Source organism: Henckelia pumila, unplaced genomic scaffold (genome assembly GCF_033568475.1).
Source record: "Henckelia pumila isolate YLH828 unplaced genomic scaffold, ASM3356847v2 CTG_525:::fragment_3, whole genome shotgun sequence".
Taxonomy (NCBI): Eukaryota; Viridiplantae; Streptophyta; class Magnoliopsida; order Lamiales; family Gesneriaceae; genus Henckelia; species Henckelia pumila.
In genome coordinates, this window is record NW_027331857.1 from 4,393,150 (window position 1) to 4,420,014 (window position 26,865).

A 26,865-nucleotide genomic window follows, 5' to 3' on the forward strand; every position below is an offset into this window, starting at 1 on the left:
GTAATGCTGCCATATGACACCATTCCGCCAATTTTTCTTTCAAAAAAGAGGCGCGTCTTGCCAAAGTATCAAGATTACCTGGAACGTATTCTTTTATCAGCATTTCTCTCCAGGGGCTTGGCATTTTTGCGAAAAATAGCTGAATGGCTACATTTTCTTCAACTCCCGAATTTCATCTGTATTTGGTGAATAACATAATATATTCATCAACTAAACAGATATCATGTAACTCGAGGCTATACAGAGCTTGAGTATATCTTCTCTTTTTCTCTGTATCTTGATTATTGAAATAGTCTACTCCTATGAATTGTGCTTTAAAAAGGGTGGTCATTCTTCCTCCAATCTCGCTAAGTGATTCTCCTAAGATTGATTCCTTGGTTTCTGGCATGGTCATTTCCCAAGCTATCTTGACATATCCCATTAGACTCATTTCCAGAAGTTTGATAAATCCTTCTTTATCGAGATCTAAAGTTTCTGCTGCTATTCTCATGGCTGATGTCCAATCATCTATGAGATCTTCTCTGTTTTTGAAGTCCAGAACATCCAGGTTTAACATAACCCCATAAGGATGTATCGGGTCTAAAACGGTTTTTCCATAAGGAGTTTGATGTATTGGTATATTACTCTTTCTTGATCTGGTTCCTGCTGGATGTGAATTTTCTCCAACATGAAACTCACTATGTGGTTCTTCTGTTTTAACCACATATCTCGGGGGATTCCCTATGGGTTGTTCACCATCGGGAGAATTTATTTTTAGATCTACTACTTTAAGATTCGAAAAAGAATCCGCAAGATCTTGTAGATCCTCGAGATTTAATCTTTTTAAAGTAGTCATCAGATAGTGTTTTTCTCTGATACTGTCTTTATAAGATTAATCATCAATTCATCATCTGTTTAAGGTTTTTGAACCATTTTGGTTTTACCTTTCTGATGTAACAGAGGTTCGGTACCAAACGAGAGTGGTAACCTTCCTCCTGTATTTCTCTTTCTAGAACCAGAAGTATGTTCTAGATTTATAATTTTAGTTTGAAGATCTTTTAGAGTTATACGAATTTCTTCTTGTTTTTTAAGGATTTCTTCAATCTGCCGAGGTATTTCATACAGCTGATTACTGTAATATTGTACCGTCTTTTGAATTTCTCTAAGATCTCCGGAGAGTTTAGAGGAATCTGGTGTGATCTCTAGAAATTGAGAATTAGAAATCATATTTCTTAATCTATTCAGAGAGTATAAAAGACCTAAGTCTCTTTAAGTTCTGTTATAAAGAATCTATTTCAAATAGATTCACTTGTTTATGGGATTTCATATAGATGAAATTCTTCTGGTTCAAACTCTCGTCTGAATCCATGGTTTGTTGAAAATCTCTTCCTCAACAAAGAAAAGTATGATTTAATGAATAATATAAAGTCTGGATAAAATTACCTAGGTTTTGATACCATTTTTTGAGCCCAGAGGAAATATTAATTATAATTGTTAGAATAAGGATATTATAGGCAATTTTTAGTTTGAGGGACATATTAAAGAAACTATTTGTTAAATATGGGACATAATTAGGAACGAATAAAGTGTTAGTATATTTTTGGGAAAGTTAGAAAACTTTAAGGACGTATTTGGGTTTTATCCCAAAAAAAATTGTATAAAGATTGAAAACTTAACAACATTCTTTTCTTTTCCTTTATTATCTATTTATCTTATAGTCTAAATTGAAAAGCTCCGGATAAAGAATATAACACTAGAAGAGAGTAATGAAAGTTAGAAAATAGACAAATATGCAGCAAGTTGAGGAGAAGTTATAGAAAGTTTCGAAAACCCATTTGAGAAGAAGAATTTTAAAATATGTGCCGAGAGAAGAAACTTATAGAGGAATAAAAAAATTTAATTACATGTCATATTTTTTCTGAGAATAATAATATATTCTTTATTGTTAGATTTTTTCCACGATTCAAATATTTTTCTACAAGAACAATATATTCATAAATTTTCATGAAAAAAATGAATAACACAACAATAAAATTTATGAGCGATAGATGTCTTATCAATACAAAAAAAAATCATTTGTCAAAATATCATAATACATTGAACATATAATCTGCAACATAATAACAAAATCTGAAGTTATAATCGATATAAACAAACATCGATATTACAATTATATTATATTCAATAAAATATAAGCGATATGTTAATTTTAGTTATATTAAAATTTAGGACAAATCCAAAAAACACAAAACCGTTATATACACCCAACCGTCAACCTATGCAGCTATCCACGCACCTGGGCTGCGATTCGCTACGAACTCGTATTATTTGCATGTCCGCAGCTCAGAGCGCAGCCACCGTCTGGTGACGATTCCTCTTGTTAAATTTTACATCGTGCAGTCCGATCTTCGCTCAGCGTAGCGACGTCCTCTATTTGTTCGGTGAAATGCCGGACTTGTATTTCTCCAACTGTAAGATGAAAAGCCCACATGACCAAAAAACCATTGTCCGCCATCAATATGAATAATCCACCAGTCCTCAAATTATCAGCAGAATCACAGTCAACAAACACATGAAGATTCTATCTTGTAATATTATGGGCACCTCTACTGCTGATGAACCAGCGTACTAGCAGCATCCAGTATTATCAGGGCCCAAATGAATTTCGAAATTCTTTTGTTTTTAATGAGTGTACAGGTGATTTCTTATCTTCCCAGACCAATGAAACTCTATCTTGAGTTATACTTCATTCTCACATATTGTACAAGCATGGACTAATCGTGCTAAATTTGCTGCTTGCCAAATAGCCACTCAAAATATCTCTATGAGGATCTCAAGAACATTGCCCTTGATCTCAAGGAAGGTGCATTTAATCCTCGAGAAAGGATGGTGGCTCGATACCCGTAACATCCATGCTGGAATATTGACAATTGGATTTGCTAAAGGTATTCAGACTTCTAGTCATCTTGTTGATATCTATGTTATTTCTTGAAACTCCAATCGTGCAATGTTGGTTCTGATGATGTTTTGGAGGCCTTTAAAGCTCAATTCATTTTTAGCTTTTTTGGTGAAGTAAGGTGTAATGGTTTTATCAAACTGACATATGGGTTCATTAAATCGATGTTTTTCCTTTCCCTTTTTCTCCAAATTCTGAGAGAGGCATTAGTTCAATCCATGCATGTTTATTTTTTATACATACAAAAAATAAATGAACAGATGATAGGTATCAATTCAAGTTCTTGTTATCTATTTGGTTAATTTTTATGATCGACAAAAGTTTTATATTTTTGAAGTACCAAGAATTATGTGTAACAAATTATGAACAACAGAACAAGAAGAACGATTAAAATTGTATGCAAGACAATGGTATTTAATTGAACTAAAAAGCTAACATCTGGTGTGACAAAAACATCAACACAACAAATTAAAAGCATATAATAATCCCCCTGGCCACAATTGAGTCTTGGTTTTTTTTATAGCGACCTTTTTGTGTTGTATTACATTTAGTCATATTACATTTAGTCATAAAGCATACATAGCATTACAACGTGCACACTCAAAACCATTGGGTAAAACATAACATGATGGTAGAATGAAGGTGATGCCAAAGTGAGATATCCAATAACAGAATAACTTAATATAGCTTATGGATCTCGTGGATCTAACTAGAACGATCAACCTCTGACAAGCTAGTAACCTCTTGCTTTGATCTCTTTTCCATTCCACTCATGTTATGTCTACCCTATGCGACCTTTCCGTACTGTAAAAATGACTAGATGTGATTGTGTTTATGATGTACGTTTTGTGTCTCCATACATAGTTTTGTACTACCAATGATGAAAGACAAAGAGGTTAACGACAGAGGCACAATGCAACAACCATAGTAAAAAAATTTAAAATTTATCCATTTTTTAACAGATGAACTGATTCCTCTCTGAAAACACTTAAATTCAAGCAATACATTATTTTAATCTGGTAAAATTTTCATGTTACTTTATATTTTGTAAAATGGTGAAAAAGAAACTGGATTCAACTGTTGAAAACCATGTTCTGGGCTGTAGAAATTCTACCTCCTGGAAAAAGAAATGATATTTATTGTGTCATTTCACAGGTAAGAAGTTACATGCTGAAGCTTTTAGCTTATGCTCGCAAGAGTTCAAAAATAATGTCACTCTGGATGAGGTTGCTGTGGCTAATGCCTTGCGGGCTTGTGGCGGAACTAAAGTTTCTTTTCAGTATGTTCAGCAGATTCATGCTAAATGTGTCCGTTCTGGTTTCCTTGCAAGGCCACTCGTTTGTAATCCGCTAATAGATTTTTACTTGAAGAATGAATTTGTAGATTGTGCATTTCAAATTTTCAACAACATGTACACGAGGGACAGTGGTACTTGGGTTGCCATGATATCAGGCTTGTCCCAAAATTGTTGTGAAGTGGATGGTATCCTCCTTTACAATGAGATGAGAAAATCTGGAGTTTTCCCTACCCCATACGTCTTCTCAAGCATTATAAGTGTGTGCACTAAAATAGACTCCTATGAACTTGGAGAACAACTTCATGCTATAATTTACAAGTGGGGATTTTCATCAGAACTCTTTGTGTGCAATTCTCTTGTGGCGCTTTATTCTCGACGTGGGAATCTGATAACTGCTGAACTGATTTTCATTGAAATGCAACAAAAGGATAAGGTTTCATACAACACTCTGATTTCAGGATATTCTATGCAAGGATCAAATGAGAGATCTCTCCAGTTATTTGAGAAAATGCTGACGGTATCCTTAAAGCCTGATAGCGTTACTGTTGCTTGTATTTTGGCCTCTTGCGCATCAATGGGGTTTCTTTATAAGGGAATGCAACTGCATTCATATGCAATAAAGGCAGGAATGTGTTTGGACGTAATAGTAGAGGGTTCTTTGCTGGACTTGTATGTAAAATGCTCGGATGTTAAAACGGCCCATAAATTCTTCTCCGAAACACAATCCAGTAATGTGGTCCTTTGGAATGTGATGCTAGTGGCATATGGACAGCTGGGTGATCTCCAAGGGTCATTTCGTATTTATTCACAAATGCATATTGCTGGTTTGCTACCTAATGAGTACACCTATCCGAGTATATTGAGAACCTGTACTTCTGTTGGAGCTCTTGACTTAGGAGAGCAAGTTCACACCCAAGTTATAAAAAATGGATTCCAGACAAATGTCTACGCATGTAGTGTGCTTATAGATATGTATGTCAAACTTGGAGAGTTGGGAACTGCTTGGAAAATATTCAAGCGTTTTAGTAAAGACGACGTCGTTTCTTGGACATCCATGATTGCTGGATATACACAGCATGACATGTTCACTGAAGCTCTTAATGTTTTTAAGGAGATGCAAGAACTAAGGATTCAAGCAGATGGAATTGGATTAGCAAGTGCAATTAGTGCATGTGCTGGAGTTCAAGCTCTCAATCAAGGACGTCAAATTCATAGTCAGTCTATAGTCTCTGGCTACTTAATGGATCTTTCGATTGGTAATGCACTTATATGTCTCTATGCTAGATGTGGTCGTATACAAGAAGCATACATGACATTCCAGAAAATCTGCAATAGAGATAATATTTCGTGGAATGGATTGATATCGGGATTTTCACAGGGCGGACAGAATGAGGAAGCGCTGAAGGTCTTCTGCCAAATGATTCAAGCAGGAGAGGAAGCTAATGTGTTCACCTATGGATCTGCAGTTAGTGCTGCAGCAAATTTAACAAACATAAATATAGGCAAGCAAATTCATGCTTATATAATGAAAACTGGAAACAGCTTTGAGGCTGAAGTATGTAATGTTTTAATTACATTATATGCAAAATGTGGAAGCCTACATGGTGCCAAAAGGATGTTCATTGAGACACCTCAGAAAAATGAAGTTTCGTGGAATGCTATGATTACATGCTATTCCCAACATGGATATGGTACAGAAGCTATAAAGCTCTTTGAGGAAATGAAAAGGTCGCAAATCATGCCAAACAATGTCACATATGTAGGTGTTTTGTCAGCTTGTAGCCATATAGGATTTGTGGAGGAGGGGTTGAGCTACTTTGAATCCATGCATGAACAGCATGGGTTAGTACCAAAACCAGAGCACTATGCATGTGTTGTCGATATTCTTGGGAGGGCTGGCCAATTGCGACGTGCACGAGCATTTGTGGATTCTATGCCAATTCAACCAGATGCAATGGTCTGGAGAACCCTCTTAAGTGCCTGCACAGTTCATAAGAACACAGAAATTGGCGAAGTTGCAGCAAAACACCTTTTAGAATTAGAACCTGAAGACTCAGCTTCTCATGTACTCACGTCAAACATGTATGCTGTTACAGGGAAATGGGAGTATCGGGATCGTGCAAGACAATTCATGAAAGAAAGAGGTGTTAAGAAAGAGCCTGGCCGTAGTTGGGTTGAAGTAAAAAATATGTTCCATGCATTTTTTGCTGGTGATAGACTCCATCCTCTTGCAGATGAGATATACATGTACTTGCTGAATCTGAACGAGCAGGTGGCTGCAATTGGTTATGTACAAGATCGTAACAGCCTATGGAATGATTTGGAATTGGAGCAGAAGGATCCATCATCACATATTCACAGTGAAAAGTTAGCTGTTGCATTTGGACTTCTAAGTTTGAATAATAATATTCCGTTGCGTGTGATGAAGAATTTGCGTGTATGTATTGATTGTCACAATTGGATTAAATTAGTGTCAAAGGTTGTCAATCGAACTATCACTGTAAGGGATACATATCGCTTCCATCACTTTCATAATGGTGCGTGTTCATGTAAAGACTACTGGTAACTAGGACATAGGCGATATATCAGAGGAAGAATATCAATTGACTAATTTTTATGGATCAAATGTATGTCTGAAACAGCAAAGCTCTTTCCGGTCTCTTGTTTGGCTTCCACAATAGGACTTTAATTATTTCTGTCATCTTGCTCCTAGCTCCAGTTGCAGTTATGTCACTAAAGGGCTTATCCTCTTGAAGTCAGTTTCAATGTTTGATAATGCATGGACAACAGTGACCTTACCCAACTTCATCACCTAGTTACAGGTGGTTAAATTTATATAGAAAGATCTCTTTGTTCTCTTTGTTTTTATCGACATCTTTAAATCACTGTTTTTGTAAATATTATAAGATGCACTTTATCACCATTCTTAGAAAGCTTTTTTGATTTCTGCTGCCGAGGTTTTTTTCCTCGTCGGTGGATAGGTTATCTTCTTGTGCTTAATCCTCACTAGATGTTTTGTTCTCTGGAAAGTGTTTACACACGAATTACCATTCTTTGCATGAATGCAATGCAAAGAAATAACTAAAACAAAGTTTCGGTTAGAGATAATTAAAACAGTAGAAATCAAGAAGTTGATGCTTTTTATTACAAGTTACAAGACCGGTACCTAATAACAGTTTTCAGTCCTTTTTTCATAAAAAAAACTATCTAATTGAAAAGGACCCCTACAAATAAATAAATAGAATAAAAAAGGTCAAAAAATACACGAGAGGGGGCTAACTTTATACATGCTCGAATTTCTGTCGCACTGTCTCAAAAATACAAAGAATTGAATAAATTTGGAAGAATAGGTGGTTTAAATTGGTAAAAATAAAAGAAAATTTCTGGTCTCGATGCTTTCAAGAGCATACACTTTCTAACGAAATGATACTTGTTTCGCATGACAGCGACCACATCTCAACATCCCTCCATAATTTATTTCATCCGAAAATGCGGAATACTAAAATCATCGAGCTATATTCTTGTGTTACCTTCCGAGCTCCTTCCTTTACTGTTCGTGATACCCTGTAATCCTTCACCATAGGATGAAGGCTTGTAGATTCATGTTTCAACATAATACGTAGAGAAGTTTCTCTTCCATTCCATGCTCTCCACGGAATTTAGCAAATACCTATAGAGTCGATAATTCACTCATTAGTACACTATCAAAATCTCCATTTGAATTTTTCACTGTATTGAAAAGAAAGAGTGATTTACCTTATCCAATTTGTCGCAGTATCTAGCTCGAAGCCACTATAGCAAAATTATAATTGGTAACAAAATGCAAATCGAATATTTTAAACTACACAAACTATCAAGTTCTGAGATTCAATCATTGAGCCACTTGTACAACTCTACATGATACTCAGGCAACTACTGGTTAGCTAGACTAACAATCCCACTACCCACAATTATTCCTGCAACTTGTTGCTCAAGTATCTGCCACAATCTAATCATTAAACGATGTAGCCCAAAATTTTTTAAGTTGGATATTGAAGCACTATTCAATATCTATGCCACATAGATAGCCACACAAGGCAGAAGAACAATTACTGCCCACACAAATCCAACGACAGTAAAATAATCCATGCAACTTTTTTTGCATAGTTCTGGCCATCTTTGTCTACTAACTATTCACTGCTTATGCTTACCGTCATCATACCCCTACTACATACTAACTTTACCTTGTTTAATTACAGCGCTGCTTGATTCAAATTTTCATCCTTCTCCATGTGACTATACATCAAACTTAAACAGTCAAAAACAGATTCAGCACCAGGGGATGTGTTATCCTCGGCTAAAAATGACCGGATTTGCCTATCAACTTCAATCCAGCTACACCCTGGACTCTTTCTCAACCCAACTTCTTTCATTTTCAATCTAATCTCGCGAGCCTCATTCCAATTTTTGGTAGCAGCATACATCTTCTCTAGAACAACATAAGTAGATAGATCTTCTTGATCCTTCTCAATAAGGGAACTTGCAATTTTTTCCCCTAAGACTATATCCCCATGCAAATGACAAGCAGCAAATAGTGTACTTAACAACTCAACATCCTCTTTCATGGTAGGTGTATTCTGTAGAAGCTCGTAAGCTTCTTGTAGCCTGCCAGCACGTCCTAGGAGATCTATAAGACAAGAGTATTCAGCAGATGTAGGCTGGATACCATAATCGTTAATCATTAAGTTAAAAAAATGTCGCCCCTCGTCAACTAATCCTGCATGGCTGCAAGCAGAAATCACAGCAAGAAAGGTTACTCTGTCTGGCCTTATGCTAGATTGTAACATATCCTCAAAAAGTTTCAAAGCTTCAAATGATCGACCATGAGAACCATATGCAACTATCATCGAAGTCCATGATACTAAATCTCTTCTAGATAACTGATTAAACACTCCTACAGCGTCTTCGACAGCACCACACTTGGCATACATATCAAGAACAGCACCCATTAATATCACATTTGAATCAAACTTACTCTCAATGATACACTTGTGCAAATCTTTTCCCCTTTCTAATGCAGATACTTGCGAACAAGCTGAAAGAGTACTGGTGAATGTTATCGCATCCGGGCTTATTCTTGCTTCCCTCATGTCCTTATATATATCCAGGGCTTCAAAGTAACAGCCTGCTGATACATATCCAGAAATCATTACATTCCAAGAAACAATATTTGTTTTAGGCATCGTGGTAAATACTTTCTCAGCAAGCTTGATGCATCCACATTTGAAGTACATATCAATTAATGAGCTTCTGATGAAGATGTCACATTCCACATTTTTTCTTAATATGTAGCCATGGATAAATTTTCCGTGAAGGAGATGGGCCGATTTAGCACAAGACATTACCAGACTGCTTAGAGTTGTCGAATTCGGCATAAGTTTTTCTTGGTTCATTCTCACTAGAAGTTTAATGCATGAAAAACTATCCCCAATCTGACTATAACCTCCAATCATTGTGTTCCATGAAACCAAGCTCTTGTTAGGAATTTCATTGAAAACTTCTCTAGCCTTCTCTAAGCATCCACATTTACCATACATATCCACAAGAGCAGCACTCACATAAGCATCCAACGCAACCCCACTCCTCACCAGTTCTTCATGAATGCTTTCCCCCTTTTCCAAATTCAAAAGCCTAGCACATGAAGATATGGCTGTTGTAAAAGACACCGAATCGGGTTTATACCCAAAACTCCTCATCCTTTCAAAATACTCCAAAGCCTTTTCAGACTGCCCACTTTGATAATAACACGAAATCACATTATTCCAACATGCCAAATCCCTCGCAGGCATTTCATCAAACAACTTCACAGCTGCTCCAAACAACCCACACTTGGCGTACACACCAACCAAAGAGCTGGATATGACAACATCTGATAAAAGGCCAGATTTTGTCAAATCTGCATGAATCCTTTCCCCGATATCTAATCTCCTCAATCCACCACAAGCCTTCAAAACGCTTGGGTATGTGTAACTATCCGGTTTCAAATAAGGGAACTGAAGCAAATTTTCATACAACGTAAGTGCCTCTGTATACATGAAATTCTTCGTATACGCTGCCATCAATCCATTCCATAACGTAATGTCCAACGGGTTTTCTAAGCTCAGAAAAACTGAATTAGCTGATTTATATGCTCGGCATGAGATGTAAAGATTAACGAGGTTTTTACATAAAGCTAAGTTCTTTTGCAAACCTGAAGAAATTATTTTCTGATGAACTGTTTGAATTGTTTTCAATGATCTTGTGTGAGTGCAAGATTTCAGCAGAGAAAATAATATTTGTATGGTGGCAGTGTTCATGCCGCAAATTGGAGGGAATGTAATTCAAAAGGCGGAGTTTTCCCATTAATAAATGCACCCTCAAAACGGGCCGGGAAGATTTAATGGGTCGTCATATACAATGGGCTGGTCTGGTCCAACAACCGAGTAAGGCCATGTAGCCCCGGCATACCTCTATGCTATCTAATATGATGCACCAATTTTGGAAGACAGAAAGCCCTTTCTTTCAGATTTTACCTTTAATAAACTTATTATCTACTACCTTTTTTAATAAATATTATTCACTATTTATAACTATCGTCTTTAGAGGTAGCGAAAATTTTCGAAATTCCGACCCTTTCCGAATCCCATTCCGAAAAAATCTCAACCCAAAATTTTCTCGACCCGAACTTTCGGGATTTTTCCCATCCCGATTAATATCGGGAGCGGGATCGGGAATAAAACCTTATCCCGACGGGATTTTCGACCCGTTTTGAAATAATATAATAATATATTTTATTAATAAATTTATTAATATAATAAGCTAAATATTATTAGGTTTCAACTCATATAACACTAAATTGAGGACTTAATTCGCATAATTTTTATTGTTGGAACGATCAAATTGTAAAATCACGAAATGTCATTTTATTTTTGTGTATTTTTAAAAAAATTAAATCAATAATTTGATTAGTTCATATTTATAATTATCTAATTAGAACAAATATGTAGAACAAGACTCAAAAGATTAATTTGACAATCTATTTAACAAAATTTATTTAGTAATTGTATCCGAACATTTTATTAATAATTATCCGAAAATTTTTCTTTTAACAAAACTTTGAAACATTATCCGAAATATTTTAATATTATATATTTTAAGTTGAATATTTATTTTTATTTATAAATATAAGTTTCTAAATAGTATATTTAATAAAATTATCACTTTTTTTTTTTATTTTTTAAACGAAATCTTGAACATGAAAAAAAAATTCGGGATTTTCTCTCCCTACCCGATGGGATCCTGAATAGTTGGGTCCCGAAATGTTTCGGGTACGGGATCGGGTTGAAAAAAAAATTCTCAATTCTTTTCGGGACGGGAGTTAGGTAGGGGGTTTACGGGACGGGTCACTCCTAATCGTCTTTCATATTTACTTATTCTATTTAAGATAATTAAAATATTAATTATTTTTAGATTAATATAAATTATTTATGCACGTGTGCGTGGATTACTAATTCTTACGATAAGCTCAATGGTTTTTAATATTTTCATTTTATTTTTATTTTGATCTTGAATTTGATTTAGAACTCGAGATTAATTTGTATCATTTGAAGTTAATTATCAAGATGTGATAAATGATAATGTAGAGCTCACGTAAGACATTTTGAGTAATATCTGCTAGTGGAGGAATTTGTGTTGGTCTGGAGATGCTATTAAATTCGAAATCCAGGCGAGTGTTGGTTCATTTTATGTATTCTAAAACCGAGATTCTTGGCTCAAGATGGCCCTGAGAGATTCTACACATGAAAATCATGCATTTTTCTGCTAAATTTTGGTGCATAAATAATATGAGCCATTTTCCCAGGTGTACAAAGCCAGTGGAGAGTTGTACGTAGTGGACTTGCAACAGCTAAAGGGACCTCCTTTTCTATTCCTGGAAATGTGTGTTGCTATCTTCGATTCCTAGCAAAATCTCCGCTCTACTTGCACGATTGAGTTCATGTTAGCATAATGATAATATTTTAATATTATAACCTAACGTAAAATCCAATGGTTTGTCACAATATAAGATTTGTTAAAGCATAGCGAAACATTTTGTGTAATTGGTTTTAGAAATTTATTGAATCAATATTGTCTCGTGTTATATCCAGTAAGGATGTGTATATATCCATTATTTAGTATAATCAGGATTAGGAAACCGGCATAAATCAATCAACACTTTCAAATAAAAACTAAAGAAAAGGCAATATTAAGTTGTTTCTCATATCAATTTTTCTTATTATCCAGCAAATAGGAAGCCCACACCCCAAAATCTGCTTTTTGGATGGTTCCAACCCTTGACGTTTGAGTTAGGTTTTTTTTTTTTTTTTTTTAAATGATAAATGAATGCAGATCACTATTATTCCTATTTAATGCATTATATAGTAATTAATGAATACATTGAATCAAAGGATCGGAGGTCTCTATTATCATTGACCCATCACACAACCAATAAATTTTATCTTTAGCAGTGATCATAAGTTCAATTCTCTTTACCAATATTTTGTCAGTCGAATTTTGTCGCATTAGGTTCGCCTCGTGTGTTTTACTCGGCTTGCGTGATTTGCAGTTCCCGTGTACACCAAAGAGGTAGGAGCTTCGAGTTTCCTGTCAATAAACCCAAAAAAAAAAATATTTGGTCCTAACTTTCGACAACCATTTTCCGTACCCGTTCAATTAATTTGAATGACACAGTTTTTGGGCAAATGTAAAGACTCGAGTTTGTGAAGGAAAAAAATGCAATTTTGCCTTGCTATGATATCTTTTCATAAGTTAGATTTGATGTTACTTTACTTTATTTGTTTGTCACACCCACAAAGTAATTTTTGTTTGTTATAGATTCGTCAACGGTGAGTCCAAGAACAATCACTTTGTTTAATGGTTTCCGAATCAACTCCCACTGCACTTGACGGAGAACACAACACAACTTAAGTATTCGTTTAATCAAATATGTAATTTGATCTCTGCTGCTTTTTGACGCTTACTACTTTTACTTTGTAAATACATTTGAAACAAAAAATACATTACTATAGCATGTGATTTTGTTCAACTCTAAGTAAGGTACCCCTCATGTTTGAGATGTATTATCGTCACATAAATCTGTAGATTGATGATTTTGCCAATGTTTTCTTTCTTCAAGTTTGCATAAATATTCTTGAATTAGCCTCATAATTTGTGTAAACTATCTTGAATTATCTGTTTATTTTATTGAGGACTTTTGTATGTGACGTTCTTATTTAGAGCATAGTTTGGTTTAATCAGAAAACGTTTTCGGATTATAAGTTGAGGCTTTAATTAGCTATATGTGATTTTTTTTTTGGGCATCTATGAACATTTCGTCTTTATGTATTGGTAGTACTAAGATGGATGGAGGAAGTTCCGGAAGGCGTGGCAAATCGAGCCGAAACGTTCTACCGCGATACAAGCTCGGAAAAACTCTTGGTATTGGAGCTTTTGGTAAAGTAAAATTAGCAGTACATAGTTTAACAGGGCTTAAAGTTGCCATAAAGATTCTTGATCGCCAATCAATTGATAATTCTGAAGCAGAAAAAGGTACACACTGCCCACTTTTCTGCACATTCTAGGCCACGGATTGATTGAGTATCAAATTTGTGTTTTTTCGAGATTCTAACACTATGATTCTGTGTGTTTTTGAGCTTTTGTCATTATGTTTCAGTGAGGAAAGAAATAAACATTATGAGACAACTCTTTCATCCTCACGTGGTTCGACTTTTCGAGGTCATAGATACACCAACAAAGGTTTATGTGGTGATGGAGTACATGAACTCGGGTGAACTGTTTTATTATATCACAGAACATGGTAGACTAGAAGAGGACGAGGCTCGCCACTTTTTCCAACAGGTATTTAGGATTCTTGTAAAACTGTTATTCTCTGTTATAGTTGAAAATCAGATGAAGAAGATTGTTCTAATCAAGACAGCATGTTACTTGATGTCAGAATAGATCATTTCAGGAGTTGAGTACTGTCATCATCACATGATCGTGCATCGTGACCTGAAGCCTGAAAATCTAATCCTGGATTCGAAACATAACGTCAAGATCGCTGATTTTGGTTTTGGAAATGTTATGCGCGATGGACATTTTCTTAAAACATCCTGCGGAAGCCCGAATTATGCAGCTCCGGAGGTTTTTCAACCTACGCAAAACTAAATTCTAGCTTGTGATAAACTTGCTTTCTAGTTTATATTTATCATTATTTTCTACTAGCTCATATGTAGGCAACTATATGCCGGTCCAGAGGTGGATGTGTGGAGTTGTGGGGTTATTTTATACGCCCTTCTTTGTGGGAGGCTCCCTTTTGATGATGATAATATTCCTGGCCTATATGCTAAGATAAAGGTGACAGAATTTTAAATTTTTATTTAAGAAAAAATTACGACGGTTGAAAATTTGTTTCTTGATTCAAGTTATTTGATTGGTAGAGTGGAGTATACCCTGTTGGAAATCACTTGACCGAGAGTGCTCAGGATTTGATTTCAAGAATACTAGTAGTCGATCCTATGAAACGCATATCTATCCCAGAAATACGTAGGCACCCATGGTTTATGATACGTCTTCCACCATATATCGCGAATCCATCACCAGATTACCTAAACCGAACAGAAAAGGTGAGTGCATTTTCTTGGATAATCCTTTATTGACAAAAAGATATGTACATCTTATAATACAAGGACCCAATTCAGTTTGTGTCAAACGTGCACTTGTGTTGCTTGGGTCACGAGCCTGCAGCTTGTAGTGTGACACGTCTACTGATCTTATAAATGATTGATTTTAAGAATGATCTTTTCATGTAACTTTTGAAAAAGGTTGATATAGATGTTGTGAAAGATGTGGTTCGAATGGGATTTGATGTCCGAGAAGTGATTGGATCGCTTCAGAATCATCTGCAGAACGAGGTGTTGTGGCTGCCTTAAACATTGTAGTTACTCTTTTATTCTTTGGCCATAAGAAAACGTCTTCTGGCGTTTCAGGCCACGGTTACATACACTATGTTGCTGCATAACCGCCCTCCGGTTCAAGTCGCTAACCATATTCAAAACCAAGAAAGTTTGAGCACAGATAACCTTCAGACATATTCAGAATCAGCTTCGCATGGACAAAGCAATTGGACTCTTGGTCTGAAGGTAATACTTGGATTTCAGAAAATCTTTCAATATGCTAGTTTTCATTCTGTCTGTTAAATTTGGTTAATGTTCAGTCTCAGGCGAGTCCAGGAGAAACAATGGTAGAAATTCTAAATGTTTTCCACCGGTTGAATGTGAAATGGAAGAGAATAGGAAGCTATAATATGAAGTGCTTGTGGTCACCGCCTCCTTCAAGGTGTTCAGTAGCTGCCGGTAGAGGAATTTGTATTGGATCCGGAGATGCTGTCAAGTTCGAAATTCAGGTGAGTTTTGGTTCATTTTATGTATTCGAAAGGGAGATTCTTGGCTCGATGTTGCTTACAAGTAAATGATAGATGACACAGGCAGAAGTGGACAGCAATTTTAAAAAAATTCAAATCATGCAACCCCCCAAAAAAATCATTTAGTTTAAGGGAACCCTTTTAGCCATATGTTTCGGAACAAGTAATAATCATGCATCTTTTTTTTTTCTTTTTTTCTTTTTTTTTTTGGCATAAAACAAGTATGTGATATAGTTCATGATTTTCCAGCTATACAAAGCAAATGGAGAGTTGTATGTATTGGATTTGCAACAGTTGAAGGGACCTCCATTTCTATTCCTTGAAGTTTGTGCTGCTTTTAGAGCTTTGGTGATGTAGTTTATTACAATTGTGCGGATGTACCAGCCTCTGCCTCTGGAATATACATAATTTTGGCCTTTCGATATTTTTAGTTTTATATTTGGTGATATACGTATATGTGTTGAAACTTTTACTGTAAATTGTGACTTGTAATTTTAAGTAACCTATTGAAAGAAGCAAAACTTTTGAACGTTAGGATACCAAATGCTGCATGTAATTGTTAATTGATCGTAAGTAGAGCTTGAGTTAAGCTTGAGCTTTAATTTCTCAGGCTCGAGTGCTCGTCAAACAATTGAGCTCAGGAATTGTTATGGTATTTGACTTCTAGTTTTGCAGAGTGTTTGTAATTTTTTTGGATCCTCTGTTTCTAAGTCGATCAACCATTTGGTAGTTGAACTGGAAGAGGACATGCCACTAAGTAGACGACACAAAGTTCATCTCTGCTGCCACTAATTTGATTTTCTTCCCAAAACTGCCATAAAATTTGATTGAATTGGTGTTTTGCATGCCAAATTCAGCAAATGGAAATGGATATATTTGATGAATATGTAGTATATGAGATGGAAAATTAGCTTGGGGTGGATGATGCGCTCTTGAATTGCAACTGTTTTTCTGAACAAGTATACGTTCACTGGAGATCTATGTTGGCTATGTTTTATCCTCCTCTTTTATGCCATTATGGATAGAGCCTTTGGTGAGTTGACTGGCTTGTTCCTGAACAATCTATTTAGTGCTCTAATTTTTCTTTCTTCTTCTTTTTTGACCTTTTTAAAATTACTGCTCCTTTGCTTTCTGTTTGCAGCAAAGGCTCTACAATATCTTCATAAACTTGAGATTGTGCATAGGGATGCAAAACCAGCAAATATTCTTGTAATGTCGTCGACGATCTCTTGATGCATCCAAACTTATAGCACTAATTATGCATCTGAATTTTTTTGTAAACTTTAATATTTTTACCTGCATGTGGCATCCATTGCACTTATCTTGAATGAGATGATAATTTATGCAGTGTCTGTGCAGCTCGACGAGAATTTTCATCCGCATTTAGCAGATTTTGGTTTAGCTGAGCACAAGAATAATCTTAAACAAGTTTCTGCATCAGACTGGAAATCTGGCAAGCCAACAGGTGGCTTCCACAAAAGAAATATTGTCGGTACTCTTATTTACATGGCACCTGAAGTTCTGAGAAGAGAGATACATACCGAAAAATCTGACGTCTATAGTTTTGGAATCACAATTAAGAACATCCCAATGACTTGTTATGTTTTCATTTGATGAAATTAAGTGAATGTCGTTCATATGCTCATCTATTCCCTGCAATGATTCTCTGGAGAATATTATTTTTTTGAAAATAGTTATTTAGGCGGTAGCGTAAAGGGTGCGATAGCAATAGGAAAAAGACTAAGAAAAGTATTTTCGGGTTATGTCTCTTCTCTTTCACTCTCTTTCTTCATTCAGGAAAGGTGAAGATTGAATCGAATCACGAGAAGCAAAATTTTTAACAATTTGAGGTCTAATCTGTTGCATTTTCATATTATTAAAATTCACGCCAACTGCTTACAGAAAAAAAAAAAAACACGCACACGTGAGCTTGAGTTATAAGAGCTATTAGCCAATTCAAGATGCTACTGATGCTTGGGATTGGCTATAGCCTTGCATTTTGTGCTGGTGACACTTTGAAGAAATTGATCTCACCTTTTGCTATATCTATTTTAATTTATTACTGAAATGTAATTTTAACTCTTTATTTGTCCCAAATTCTGTGATACTTGAACCTTTATATCTTGCAGTGAGCTTCTTACTGGTGTAATCCCATATACTTATTTTCTTGCTTTTTTGTACCAAGAATATCGGAGAAAAGGGAAATTTTATGTGGTGGAAGGTGGAGAAATAAAGTCAAACTTTACCTTTTCCTTCGTTTGCTACTCCTACTTCTTTGAAGAAACAGAGTGTCAGTTAAATCTGTCTAGAAAGGATAAGTTGGATTCAATTAAACAATGGCATACTCTATAATTTCTTTTCAAATTGTGCCTGGTCTATTGCCTGAGGAGTGAGCTGTTGCGTAGGAGAATGTTAGGTCTTTGACACCTAGTCAGAATATTATAAGATTTTATTTTATCATTCTTGTTCCTACCACGAGTTTGGCATGAAAACAAAGTGCATCTAGGAAGTCATGAAAACTTCATGAGAAAACATCAGTTTGAAAATCGATGATGCCTGTACAGTGATAGTGAATTTTCGCACTTTTTACCTTGTATTTAGTGCAAAAATCAACTACTATCAACTTATAGTTTGTTAGGAATCATTGCATCTTGTATTCCCATGAGACTGAGGCCTGTGATACATATCAAAACATTTATTGTTTTCTTGGTGAAGTCACTTGAACGCAAACTAGTAAGTCTAGTCTAGTACAAGTCTCAGAACCAAATGTAGTAGCAAAGGTGAAAAGAAAAAAAACCCGGGCAGCTTGGTCATTTTTACACGATAAATCTAAGATTAATGAACTACCACAAGAGTTGAGAAAAGTTATAAGAACGAAGATAAGATTTCCAACATTTCCAAAATACAAACACATAACTAAATGCTCTAGAATATCAGTTTTGTAACTATACAAGTTTTTTCCACAAAAGGGAAAAAATTAGGAAACAGGAGAAAAAGAAATATGATTTTCCCACTTGCCATATCTTGAGCTAAAACTACCACCTCCCCTTTGCTCAGCAAACTCCTGTAACACAGCACGAGCAGAAGCATCCCAGGTTTTAACCATTTCTTTAAGTGATATCGGGTGCGAGCATTTTCTAAGTGACAAGGTGAAAATGGACTTTGCCTTTGTCCAGAGATCTTTCCCTTGTTCATCACCACTGTGAGATAAAGCAAACATATCAGACACATTTTTATGTCAGGCTGCGATAAATCCATCATTCTTGATTGTGTAAGATTTATCCTCCTGTCAATTTGTTTTGAACTCACAAATCCATACTCATTTACGCATTCCAGGAGTGCCATTAGCAAGCAAATGAATCCCAACAAGATAATGTTCTCACATAAAAATGATGTCACAGAAAAACTTATTCACAAAAATGATGTGTATATAATTGGTTTCTCACCACAAAAATGATGTGAATATAATTGGTTCTCACCTAAAATCAAGAGGCATTTCTTCCGACACAACAGGAGAAGAATTTGGATAATCAGGAGTCACAATCATTTCCAGAAGCAGAGTGAGGAACTGTAAGCAGGCAATCATATTGTTTAACTTATTCACGGGCGGAAATTCCAGAAAGTACAGAAGAAAAAGATCCAAAAACTGTTACCGTCTTTTCTGAGGAACCGGGGATCCTAATTTCACCAGCGAGTCCTACCGGACTATAGCAGCACCTAATGACGATTCCTTTATCAGCTTCAGCCCGGAAAACATCTTTTGTGTTTATCACCTCCACCTTAGATTCAATAAGCTTCTGGTTAATTTCCTTTATCTCTTGTAAGATGAGATCCTCTTTTTTTAACCTCTTCATCGGAGAATCTGCATTCAATTCCATTTCCGATATTGAATCATCAGAAACCATGGTGCTCAGTCGACGCTTCATCCTCGAGCTTCCATAGATCAGGCTGTAGTTTCCATCTTCATAATTTCTAATATCATCAGCCAGGTCCTGGACAAAGATCCTATCTGATTCACTGTGAGAGAGGCTTCTTGCTGTTCTGTCAGTCATATTTGTGACAGCGCAGATATCCCGTATTGAAGAATTTAGAGCTCTGGTTGATAAAGACTTCACCTTCAACACCAAATTAAAAATAAATTAATCCTAATAGCAGTTATGCAGATACATGCATATATAAACAATTGTTATACCAACCAAGTGTTCCATAAGTGAAAGTGTGTGCTGTTGGATATATAGATGCAAACATATATAAATAGTGTAAAAATTGGACTAACCGCTTCAACTAATCGGCCCAACGGGTTTTCTTTATCAAGTGGCGACTGATTGACAACTGGAGAAGTGGACTCTGCAAGCAAAGGAGACTTCAATAGTCCAGTTTCTTCAGTTACAAGGGATTGATTGCTTGCATTTTTTAGCTGAGATAGAGCAGCAGGCATCTGATGAACTTTTCTCCTCTCGTCAAGAGACAATGAATGAATTCTTGAGTGACATTTCTCAGAATCTAGTGGTGCCGAAGAGGGAGTCATAGGAGATGGAACAACTGCTGGCGAGGAAATTGATAATATCGGTGTTGCAGAATTGGAAAAGGTGGATGAAAAATCCTTTGGCTCAATATATGTCGAAGAGTGCTGGGAATTTTGAGGAGAAATAACATGATATGAGGAAGACATTGGCTGATTTTGATTGAATCCTGAAATATACCCGTACTTCAAATCATTGTTCAATTTTGGTACCACCTGACGCTTATTTTTTTCAGCCAGTGACTGTTGTAATGGTTGCTTCAGATTTGGTATTTCCATAGCTTGATCCCGATGCTTATTTTGCTGAGGTGAAATGGAAATGGATTTTTGAGTAATAGAGCTGACAGAAGAATCCAAGGAGTTGTGGATGTTCTTCGACGAGGCAACTCTTTGGTGTAGAGTCATCGTATCATTACTGTTAGCGATTCCACTTACAGGATGAAGTAACATATTACGAGCCATGTGCTCAACTCCTTTTTGAAATCCTGAACCCATCAAGTTATATGCATTGGAGTTTCTTATAGACGAGGTGTCTCTAAGTCCAACTGAAGGGCTGACCTGAAATTTATTTGTCCCTTGCTGCCTCAAAGACAGTGGCATTCCTGCACGTGGGCTGTTCAGGCACTGATTAGACATTTTGTACTGAAGAAAGTTTGGTCTTTGCTGCATCTGGGATGTTCTCATCATACCACCAGACATCTCAACAAGTTGCTGAGGGTGTCGTTGCAACGGAACGTGATTCTTGGCAATTAATCGTTCAAGGTTAGTCCTCACCTCACTAATAATATTGTATAGTTTCTCTTTTCTGTAATTCATCATAAGATCCATTTTGGAAAACTGTAGGAATCTTATTATTTTTTCTGCGAAAGTCCTATTCCTTTCGTGTTTTTCCACTGACTCTGCGTTGGTTGCCTGCGTGAGAAATTCATACTTTCCAACATCAGTATCAAATGGTAATGATAAAAGCGATAACGAATGAACATACATGATCTGATGCTGTGACACGAAAATATAAAATAGACACGACTTGTACCTGATGCATCAACTCCTGTGATCTCTCGAATAATTTGATCAAGTCAGACATGTACATTTCCTTTATGAATTGAATCTATCAGCAAAATTACAACACATTATAGTTTAGAGAAGAAGAAAAAGAAAAAATCTGAATTCCTCATTCTTCACAGACAACATGATGCTTCTTATAAAGAACTCAAACTCCATTTAAAAATATATTCCATATTGATGCCACATGATGAACTTACTTTAAGTAGTGATTAAAACTACTGTTTTTAAATACAAATGTATTTCATCAGTAGTAATTTTACCTGCTGGAATGCTGGATCAACCCAATCGTTGGAATTCATCAATCCGGCTTGAGAATTGTAGTTTAATAATCCTTGAAAAGACAAATCTTAAAATATCAAACGGAAATATTTGAATGGATAGGGCATTGAAACGTGGAGTTTTTGTAACTCTAGAAGACAGAGAACAGGAAATACATTGACATATCAGTGCCAAGTGCGACATACAACGATACCAGATAGCGGTTACCAAAAAAGGGAAATAACATTAACAATCTTAGTTAAAAGGAGTTCAGTTCGACATATTTTCACATCTAGTTTGAAATTTATTTTTTTATCGTTATCTAAGACATGGATTTGAGCATCTTTCTATAATATACAAATCCAATGCTAGTAATATATCATTTATCTGATAAAAAAAATTGCTCCTTTTACTCTTAGGAATCATAGATTAGGAAAGGATGAAAACCAGCCATCAGCATTATATGTGCAATGGGATCAATAAAGCGACTATGTTTCTGATCCTCTTTCATTTTTCAACTCACATAATTTTACTTGACAAAACATATGCATTTAAAATGTGATTTCAAAAGTACAGTGAGACCATTTTAAATATTCATCTAAACATTATGTGATCTATATGTATGGGTTGTGAACATACCTTGCGAAGATCCAACTTGAATTGGTTGAGACTGATTTGCTGGCATCTTCTGATCAATAGCCATCACATTCTGAGAATGAAGAAAAGCAGTTCTCTGTAACTTCGGTTGCACTTGCAACTGCATTTTTTGAGGCAGCTGCATTATTTGCTTGTGCGATGTTGATTGATCAGAGTGTTGAACTACATTGAATGATTCTTGGCCGTTCACCATAAAGGAACTTGATTGGTTTCCAATTTTATGTTGTTGCAGCATTCCGAAAGTGGGGCTTTCCTTCTGCTAAAATATAGATAAAATTTTATGGCTTCGTGTATCAATAATAGGAATAGCGATCAATGCTATGTGTTACGAAATACTTCACAAACTAAGACCAATAGGCGTGACCGCTGCAATTTCATCTGCGGACAATCCAATGGATTTTGGGAGGGCAATGCTAGCATTTTTCAATAAATATACAAGTAAAATCTGAAATTTTTTGTTTGAGTTGGACAGCAGCACGGCTAGACCTGGAGGAAAGAGGGGGTAATTGCTTCCTTCCAATCAGAAGTCCTGATATAACAATTTAAAAAGTTGCAACAAAAAGATCCATAGATGTTAGTGGGAATGATAAGTACATGTATTGGCTGCTGTTGCCTGAGATTACTCAAATGGGAATTGGAATGCAAAGCCGACGATTGAATATTCGGTCTGTTTGCTGGATGCATAAGGAGTACTTGATGCTGAAATTGATGGTGCGGATGGATTTGAGTGACCATGTTGCTTGAAGTCTGACTCTCGGGGAATCCAGAGTATTTGGTAGATAAACTACTTGGGATATTTTGCCTGACTTGGATAATTGAGCTGCCTGTAAATACATAAGCATAAAAATTCAAGTTCTACAAATAATGTTCTGTTAATAGATTCAACTCCTATTTTTTTTTAAAAAATAAAAATAGATTCAATCAACTTCTCCTTCGATGCACAAAATTGTCTTGCTGCAAATTAAAGGGCCGTGTTTACATGCGGTGAAGAGTAACTAACTAAATTTGCACCATGCTGAGACCGTGAAAAATAGATAATGTAATACAGTTTTCTTGAGATGCTTCTGTGAGCATAAAACTACAGACATGTTAAAACCAGCTTCTAAATTTTCATCTGATACATCTACGGGACATCTGTGAAGAAAATTTTGTTAAAAACAACATACATACGGAGGATCATTCTAACTAGCCTCTATGCATAGTTCTAGAGATACCTGAAGCAGAAACCATTGGCTTCGAGTTCTGACATATGTTGGGTAAGACATTTGACTGCAGCTAATGAACAAATCAATCTTTAAAAAATCTTGAGCATTAATATGAAAACGACTGTAGTAATATATACCAATGAAGCATATTCATCATCAAAATATGTTTTGTCACTGTATGTCTTTCTAACTTTTGCAAATGCAAATGTCTGCTAGAATTATTCACAGTGAAGTAAAAAAGCACAACCAGCAAAATTTTAGTATTTTACAGTCAGAAAACAATACATGAAGTACTCATTCTGATTTCAGTCAAACTATTCAGGAAATTTCTTAGCTATCCTATATTAATGTCAACTTCTAATAAAAAACTGGAAAGCAAAATAATATTTCAAAACTTCTTTTCAATCAAAAATAGAAAATAATTATGAAGTATTATAAACTTACTAATCCTCTGATATGATATCCTAAAATTAAGGAAACAAATAAGTATTACTTTTGTTCCGAAATACCAAATTATATGTCTTTTTGGAGGGGAGCATGACATAATAATTTACTACTGGATACAAGGCTTTCGCTATTAAAAAAAAAAAACAAATTTATAAGTAACCCTCATGGTGTAATTAACAACTTACAGCAGAATGATGTACTTCACCTTTTCCGATCTCCGGTGGCGTCTTCTAAAGTTGCAAAAAAAATCCAATAACATCACACATCTAGGATCTTGATTCTAACATCCTTATGAGAGGTGTTATTATATATTCACGTTCACGTTAAACCATTCGTTAATCGTGAGTAAATTTGGTTTTCATAAACAATCTACAAAAACAACAATCTTAATGGTTTCATAAAATAATTCAAGCTATTTTATACATTTAATATAGAAAACCATTCTCCATTCTTGATAGCTAAATGCCAAAATTTAGAGGAACATTGGAGAAGGAAACTTACAGAAGTAGCATCAATTTGATAGCTTTTCTCCATCTGCACAGACTTGTTTTCCTGGCTAAAATTATTTACACTTGGGGGTGGCAATAATATTCCAGCTTGCCCCATCCTGCATGTAATTATGAGAACTCTACCATTGTTTTCCAACTTGGAGCCTAACTTGATGACAAAATAGGTTTCACCACAATTTAAACGAAATAAAAAAGAAAGTATTATTGTAAAACTTGATTGCAATCTATTTCTCCCAGAAAGTTAAATTTAATTCCACTTTAAGGCATGGAGTATGTTCTTTAATATAATTGGCATGATAACTAACTAATTGAATTAACTAACTAGTTGCTGTCCACGACGTTTCGCCAATGACGTCATATTTAAGAACATAATTAGAGGTGCCGCATATTTCAAGTAACGGTCGATCAGACACGACAATATCATGTCTTAATTTGCTGTCAATTAGATAACATGAAAAAGGAACAATAATGATGAACAGCAAGAGTATTGCAATATTGATATATACTTGATGAAATAGTGATCCATCGGACGTCAGATTCCAAGTACAAAAGAAAAGGACTGTGCCAATTATTTTTCCAACATTTTTGCACAATATCAAAGGACTCACCATGTATTCGAATCTACATTGAACAATATTAAAATCAAATGAATATCCTCATCTTGACAAAAACAAAAATAGTAGATAAATTCTTACTAGTAAAAGACAGTTCTTTGTGATACAAGTGCAGTATTAAAATTCGAAGGGGGCAAAAAAGGAAAGAAAGAAAGAAAGAAAGAAAGAAAGAAAGAAAGAAAGAAAGAAAGGCAAATAGAGTAAGTTATAATTACATGAAATGAGAAAATTATCCATTCACAAAATAAGAGCTAATTTACTAGGTGAAAAATTATCTGATTAAAAATGTAAAAATGCACAAAAAGCAAGTAAATAAGTAAGTGAGTAGATCTTTAATTACCAGGATTACATTCCAAAACAATATAAAACTAGCTAAAATTACGTTTCTTATGCTTCAATCATGCTCAAAATTAAAAATTCAACCAAAAACAAGAATCAAGACGACTTTCTAAAACCTCAACATATATAAGATATATTTTGCAAGCAACAGATAGAAGTACTCTCAATCTCCCAGATCTACTGATTTGCCCTTGTTCGATTACTGAATGTAAAAAAATAACCCTAAAAAAACCCCAGAAAATTAACATAAAATGAAAGAGGAGTTGAGGAATTATGCATGCAACATACACATCTCCCTTCTATCATCAAATCAACACCAGATCAACAAAGAACCAGCAAATCGAATCACTTCGCATGAAGCATCATTTTAAGGCCGGTGCAAAAAAAAAAAAAAAATTAAGTTGAAAAATGAAAATAAAAAAAATAACCACGGAGTGATGCTACATACATATATATACACTTCAAAAAAAAAATCTGATCAGAAATAACAATCACTAATTGAAATCAAGATTCATGAGATGGGAGTGGCTAATCATGCAAAAAAAAAAAAAAAAATTTACCCGAATTCAGCCTCGACTTCAACGTCCTCTTGATCGGGCAAGAGTTCTTTCATCCAGTCATCCAAGTTGAAGCTGTGTTCATGAGTTTCTGGTGATGAATTTGCGTTCCCATCATCCATGATATATATATATATATATATATATATATATATAATCAAAACTCAAACGTTGAAGAATTGAGTTAGCCTCTTCACCTTGAAGTAAACAAGGCAGTAGAGGAAACCCTAGTCGGATCGATCCCACAGAGGTTAATGTATAAATAAAGCACAAAAAGATAGAGTCAAATATTGCAATACCAACGAATACATGCGTGCATGTATCTGAATATATATATATATATATATATATCCAGCGTGTGTGTGTATAAATGTACGCAGATTTGGAGATTTCTGACTATATGAAACAAACAAACAAATCAAACCCTGCTTTTGTGTGTGTGTGTGTGTGTGTGAGAGAGAGAGAGAGAGAGTCTAACAGTTTGAAGAGTAGGAAAACGTTACGCCATGGATTAATCCTTTAAATGGCTCGATCGGTTGTGTTCCGCCAAATTTTCTCAAATCCAAACCCTTACTAATTTTATATTATATATATTATAAAAATAATAATTTAAAGGAAATTTGTAAGCTTTGTCCATGCATGCATTTTTTGATGGCTTTGATCATGGATGTTGTCAGCAACATAGAGAATTTTGATTTCTTGACATGACATGACGACTCGAGTTTTGATCGTCTATGTTGTCGCAACTTGAATTTTTTTTTTGTTATGACATAATTTAACGAACTTGCAACGTTGACAAATGATAGATTCGCATATTGTCGCGACGTGGAGAATTTTGATCTCATGACGTGGCTACGAACTAAACAGATAGACAGACTCCTCCCCGCGGCGTAGATCAGATTTGCAAACAAGCTATAGGCTATAGCTGATCATTATACTTCGATAATTATAACTGATTGTTGTAATTATGTATTTATGTTA

The 26,865-nt window shown here is 35.3% G+C and overlaps 4 protein-coding genes across 15 annotated transcripts; 2 read left to right on the plus strand and 2 right to left on the minus strand.

The window, feature by feature from the left end:
* The first annotated feature begins 2,221 nt into the window (after window positions 1-2,221).
* LOC140873250 (pentatricopeptide repeat-containing protein At4g13650) lies at window positions 2,222-6,964 on the plus strand. The gene is made up of 3 exons (XM_073276313.1): window positions 2,222-2,676; window positions 2,787-2,924; window positions 4,091-6,964. The coding sequence occupies exons 1-3, from the start codon at window positions 2,595-2,597 to the stop codon at window positions 6,796-6,798; spliced, it is 2,928 nt and encodes a 975-aa protein (XP_073132414.1). The 5' UTR covers window positions 2,222-2,594; the 3' UTR covers window positions 6,799-6,964.
* A 444-nt stretch (window positions 6,965-7,408) lies between these two features.
* Window positions 7,409-10,567, minus strand: LOC140873221 (pentatricopeptide repeat-containing protein At5g27110). The gene is made up of 2 exons (XM_073276263.1): window positions 7,989-10,567; window positions 7,409-7,902 (listed from the first exon to the last, which is right to left on the minus strand). Exon 1 carries the CDS (start codon window positions 10,565-10,567, stop codon window positions 8,465-8,467), a length of 2,103 nt encoding a protein of 700 aa, XP_073132364.1. The 3' UTR covers window positions 7,409-7,902; window positions 7,989-8,464.
* Window positions 10,568-12,573: 2,006 nt separating this feature from the next.
* LOC140872995 (SNF1-related protein kinase catalytic subunit alpha KIN10-like) lies at window positions 12,574-17,376 on the plus strand. 12 transcript variants are annotated; one of them, XR_012147967.1, is made up of 12 exons: window positions 13,153-13,346; window positions 13,642-13,838; window positions 13,963-14,147; window positions 14,250-14,432; window positions 14,514-14,645; window positions 14,729-14,914; window positions 15,113-15,202; window positions 15,278-15,430; window positions 15,505-15,693; window positions 16,569-16,744; window positions 16,853-16,920; window positions 17,071-17,136. XR_012147967.1 is itself a non-coding variant. In XM_073275945.1 (11 exons), the coding sequence occupies exons 2-11, from the start codon at window positions 13,649-13,651 to the stop codon at window positions 17,115-17,117; spliced, it is 1,434 nt and encodes a 477-aa protein (XP_073132046.1). In that variant the 5' UTR covers window positions 12,574-12,594; window positions 13,642-13,648; the 3' UTR covers window positions 17,118-17,376. The 12 variants fall into 12 exon arrangements, 10 of the variants coding, with proteins under 10 accessions (XP_073132046.1, XP_073132042.1, XP_073132043.1 ...); XR_012147968.1 differs by having other exon boundaries at window positions 17,060-17,099; XM_073275945.1 differs by lacking the exons at window positions 13,153-13,346; window positions 16,569-16,744 and adding an exon at window positions 12,574-12,594 and having other exon boundaries at window positions 17,060-17,376.
* Window positions 17,377-18,688: 1,312 nt separating this feature from the next.
* LOC140873127 (mediator of RNA polymerase II transcription subunit 15a-like) lies at window positions 18,689-26,006 on the minus strand. The gene is made up of 11 exons (XM_073276106.1): window positions 25,888-26,006; window positions 24,367-24,472; window positions 23,428-23,488; window positions 22,808-23,037; window positions 22,196-22,469; window positions 21,559-21,629; window positions 21,267-21,341; window positions 19,988-21,145; window positions 19,365-19,826; window positions 19,191-19,279; window positions 18,689-18,911 (listed from the first exon to the last, which is right to left on the minus strand). Exons 1-11 carry the CDS (start codon window positions 26,004-26,006, stop codon window positions 18,689-18,691), a joined length of 2,868 nt encoding a protein of 955 aa, XP_073132207.1.
* Between the last annotated feature and the right edge of the window lie 859 nt (window positions 26,007-26,865).

Bases quoted from the DNA above. Each gene is read 5' to 3' on its own strand.
- LOC140873127 (XM_073276106.1), bottom strand. From the start codon at position 26,006: ATGGATGATGGGAACGCAAATTCATCACCAGAAACTCATGAACACAGC. The intron at 22,470-22,807 runs GTACTTATCATT...ATATTTTAGCAG, and splicing joins GGCAACAGCAGCCAATACAT to AAGGAAAGCCCCACTTTCGG. The intron at 21,630-22,195 runs GTATGTTCACAA...TGTCTTTTCAAG, and splicing joins TCAAGTTGGATCTTCGCAAG to GATTATTAAACTACAATTCT.
- LOC140873250 (XM_073276313.1), top strand. From the start codon at position 2,595: ATGAACCAGCGTACTAGCAGCATCCAGTATTATCAGGGCCCAAATGAA. The intron at 2,677-2,786 runs GTGATTTCTTAT...CTTGCCAAATAG, and splicing joins TGTTTTTAATGAGTGTACAG to CCACTCAAAATATCTCTATG. The intron at 2,925-4,090 runs GTATTCAGACTT...GTCATTTCACAG, and splicing joins GACAATTGGATTTGCTAAAG to GTAAGAAGTTACATGCTGAA.
- LOC140872995 (XM_073275945.1), top strand. From the start codon at position 13,649: ATGGATGGAGGAAGTTCCGGAAGGCGTGGCAAATCGAGCCGAAACGTT. The intron at 14,646-14,728 runs GTGACAGAATTT...TTTGATTGGTAG, and splicing joins GCCTATATGCTAAGATAAAG to AGTGGAGTATACCCTGTTGG. The intron at 15,203-15,277 runs GTGTTGTGGCTG...CTGGCGTTTCAG, and splicing joins AGAATCATCTGCAGAACGAG to GCCACGGTTACATACACTAT.
- LOC140873221 (XM_073276263.1), bottom strand. From the start codon at position 10,567: ATGAACACTGCCACCATACAAATATTATTTTCTCTGCTGAAATCTTGC.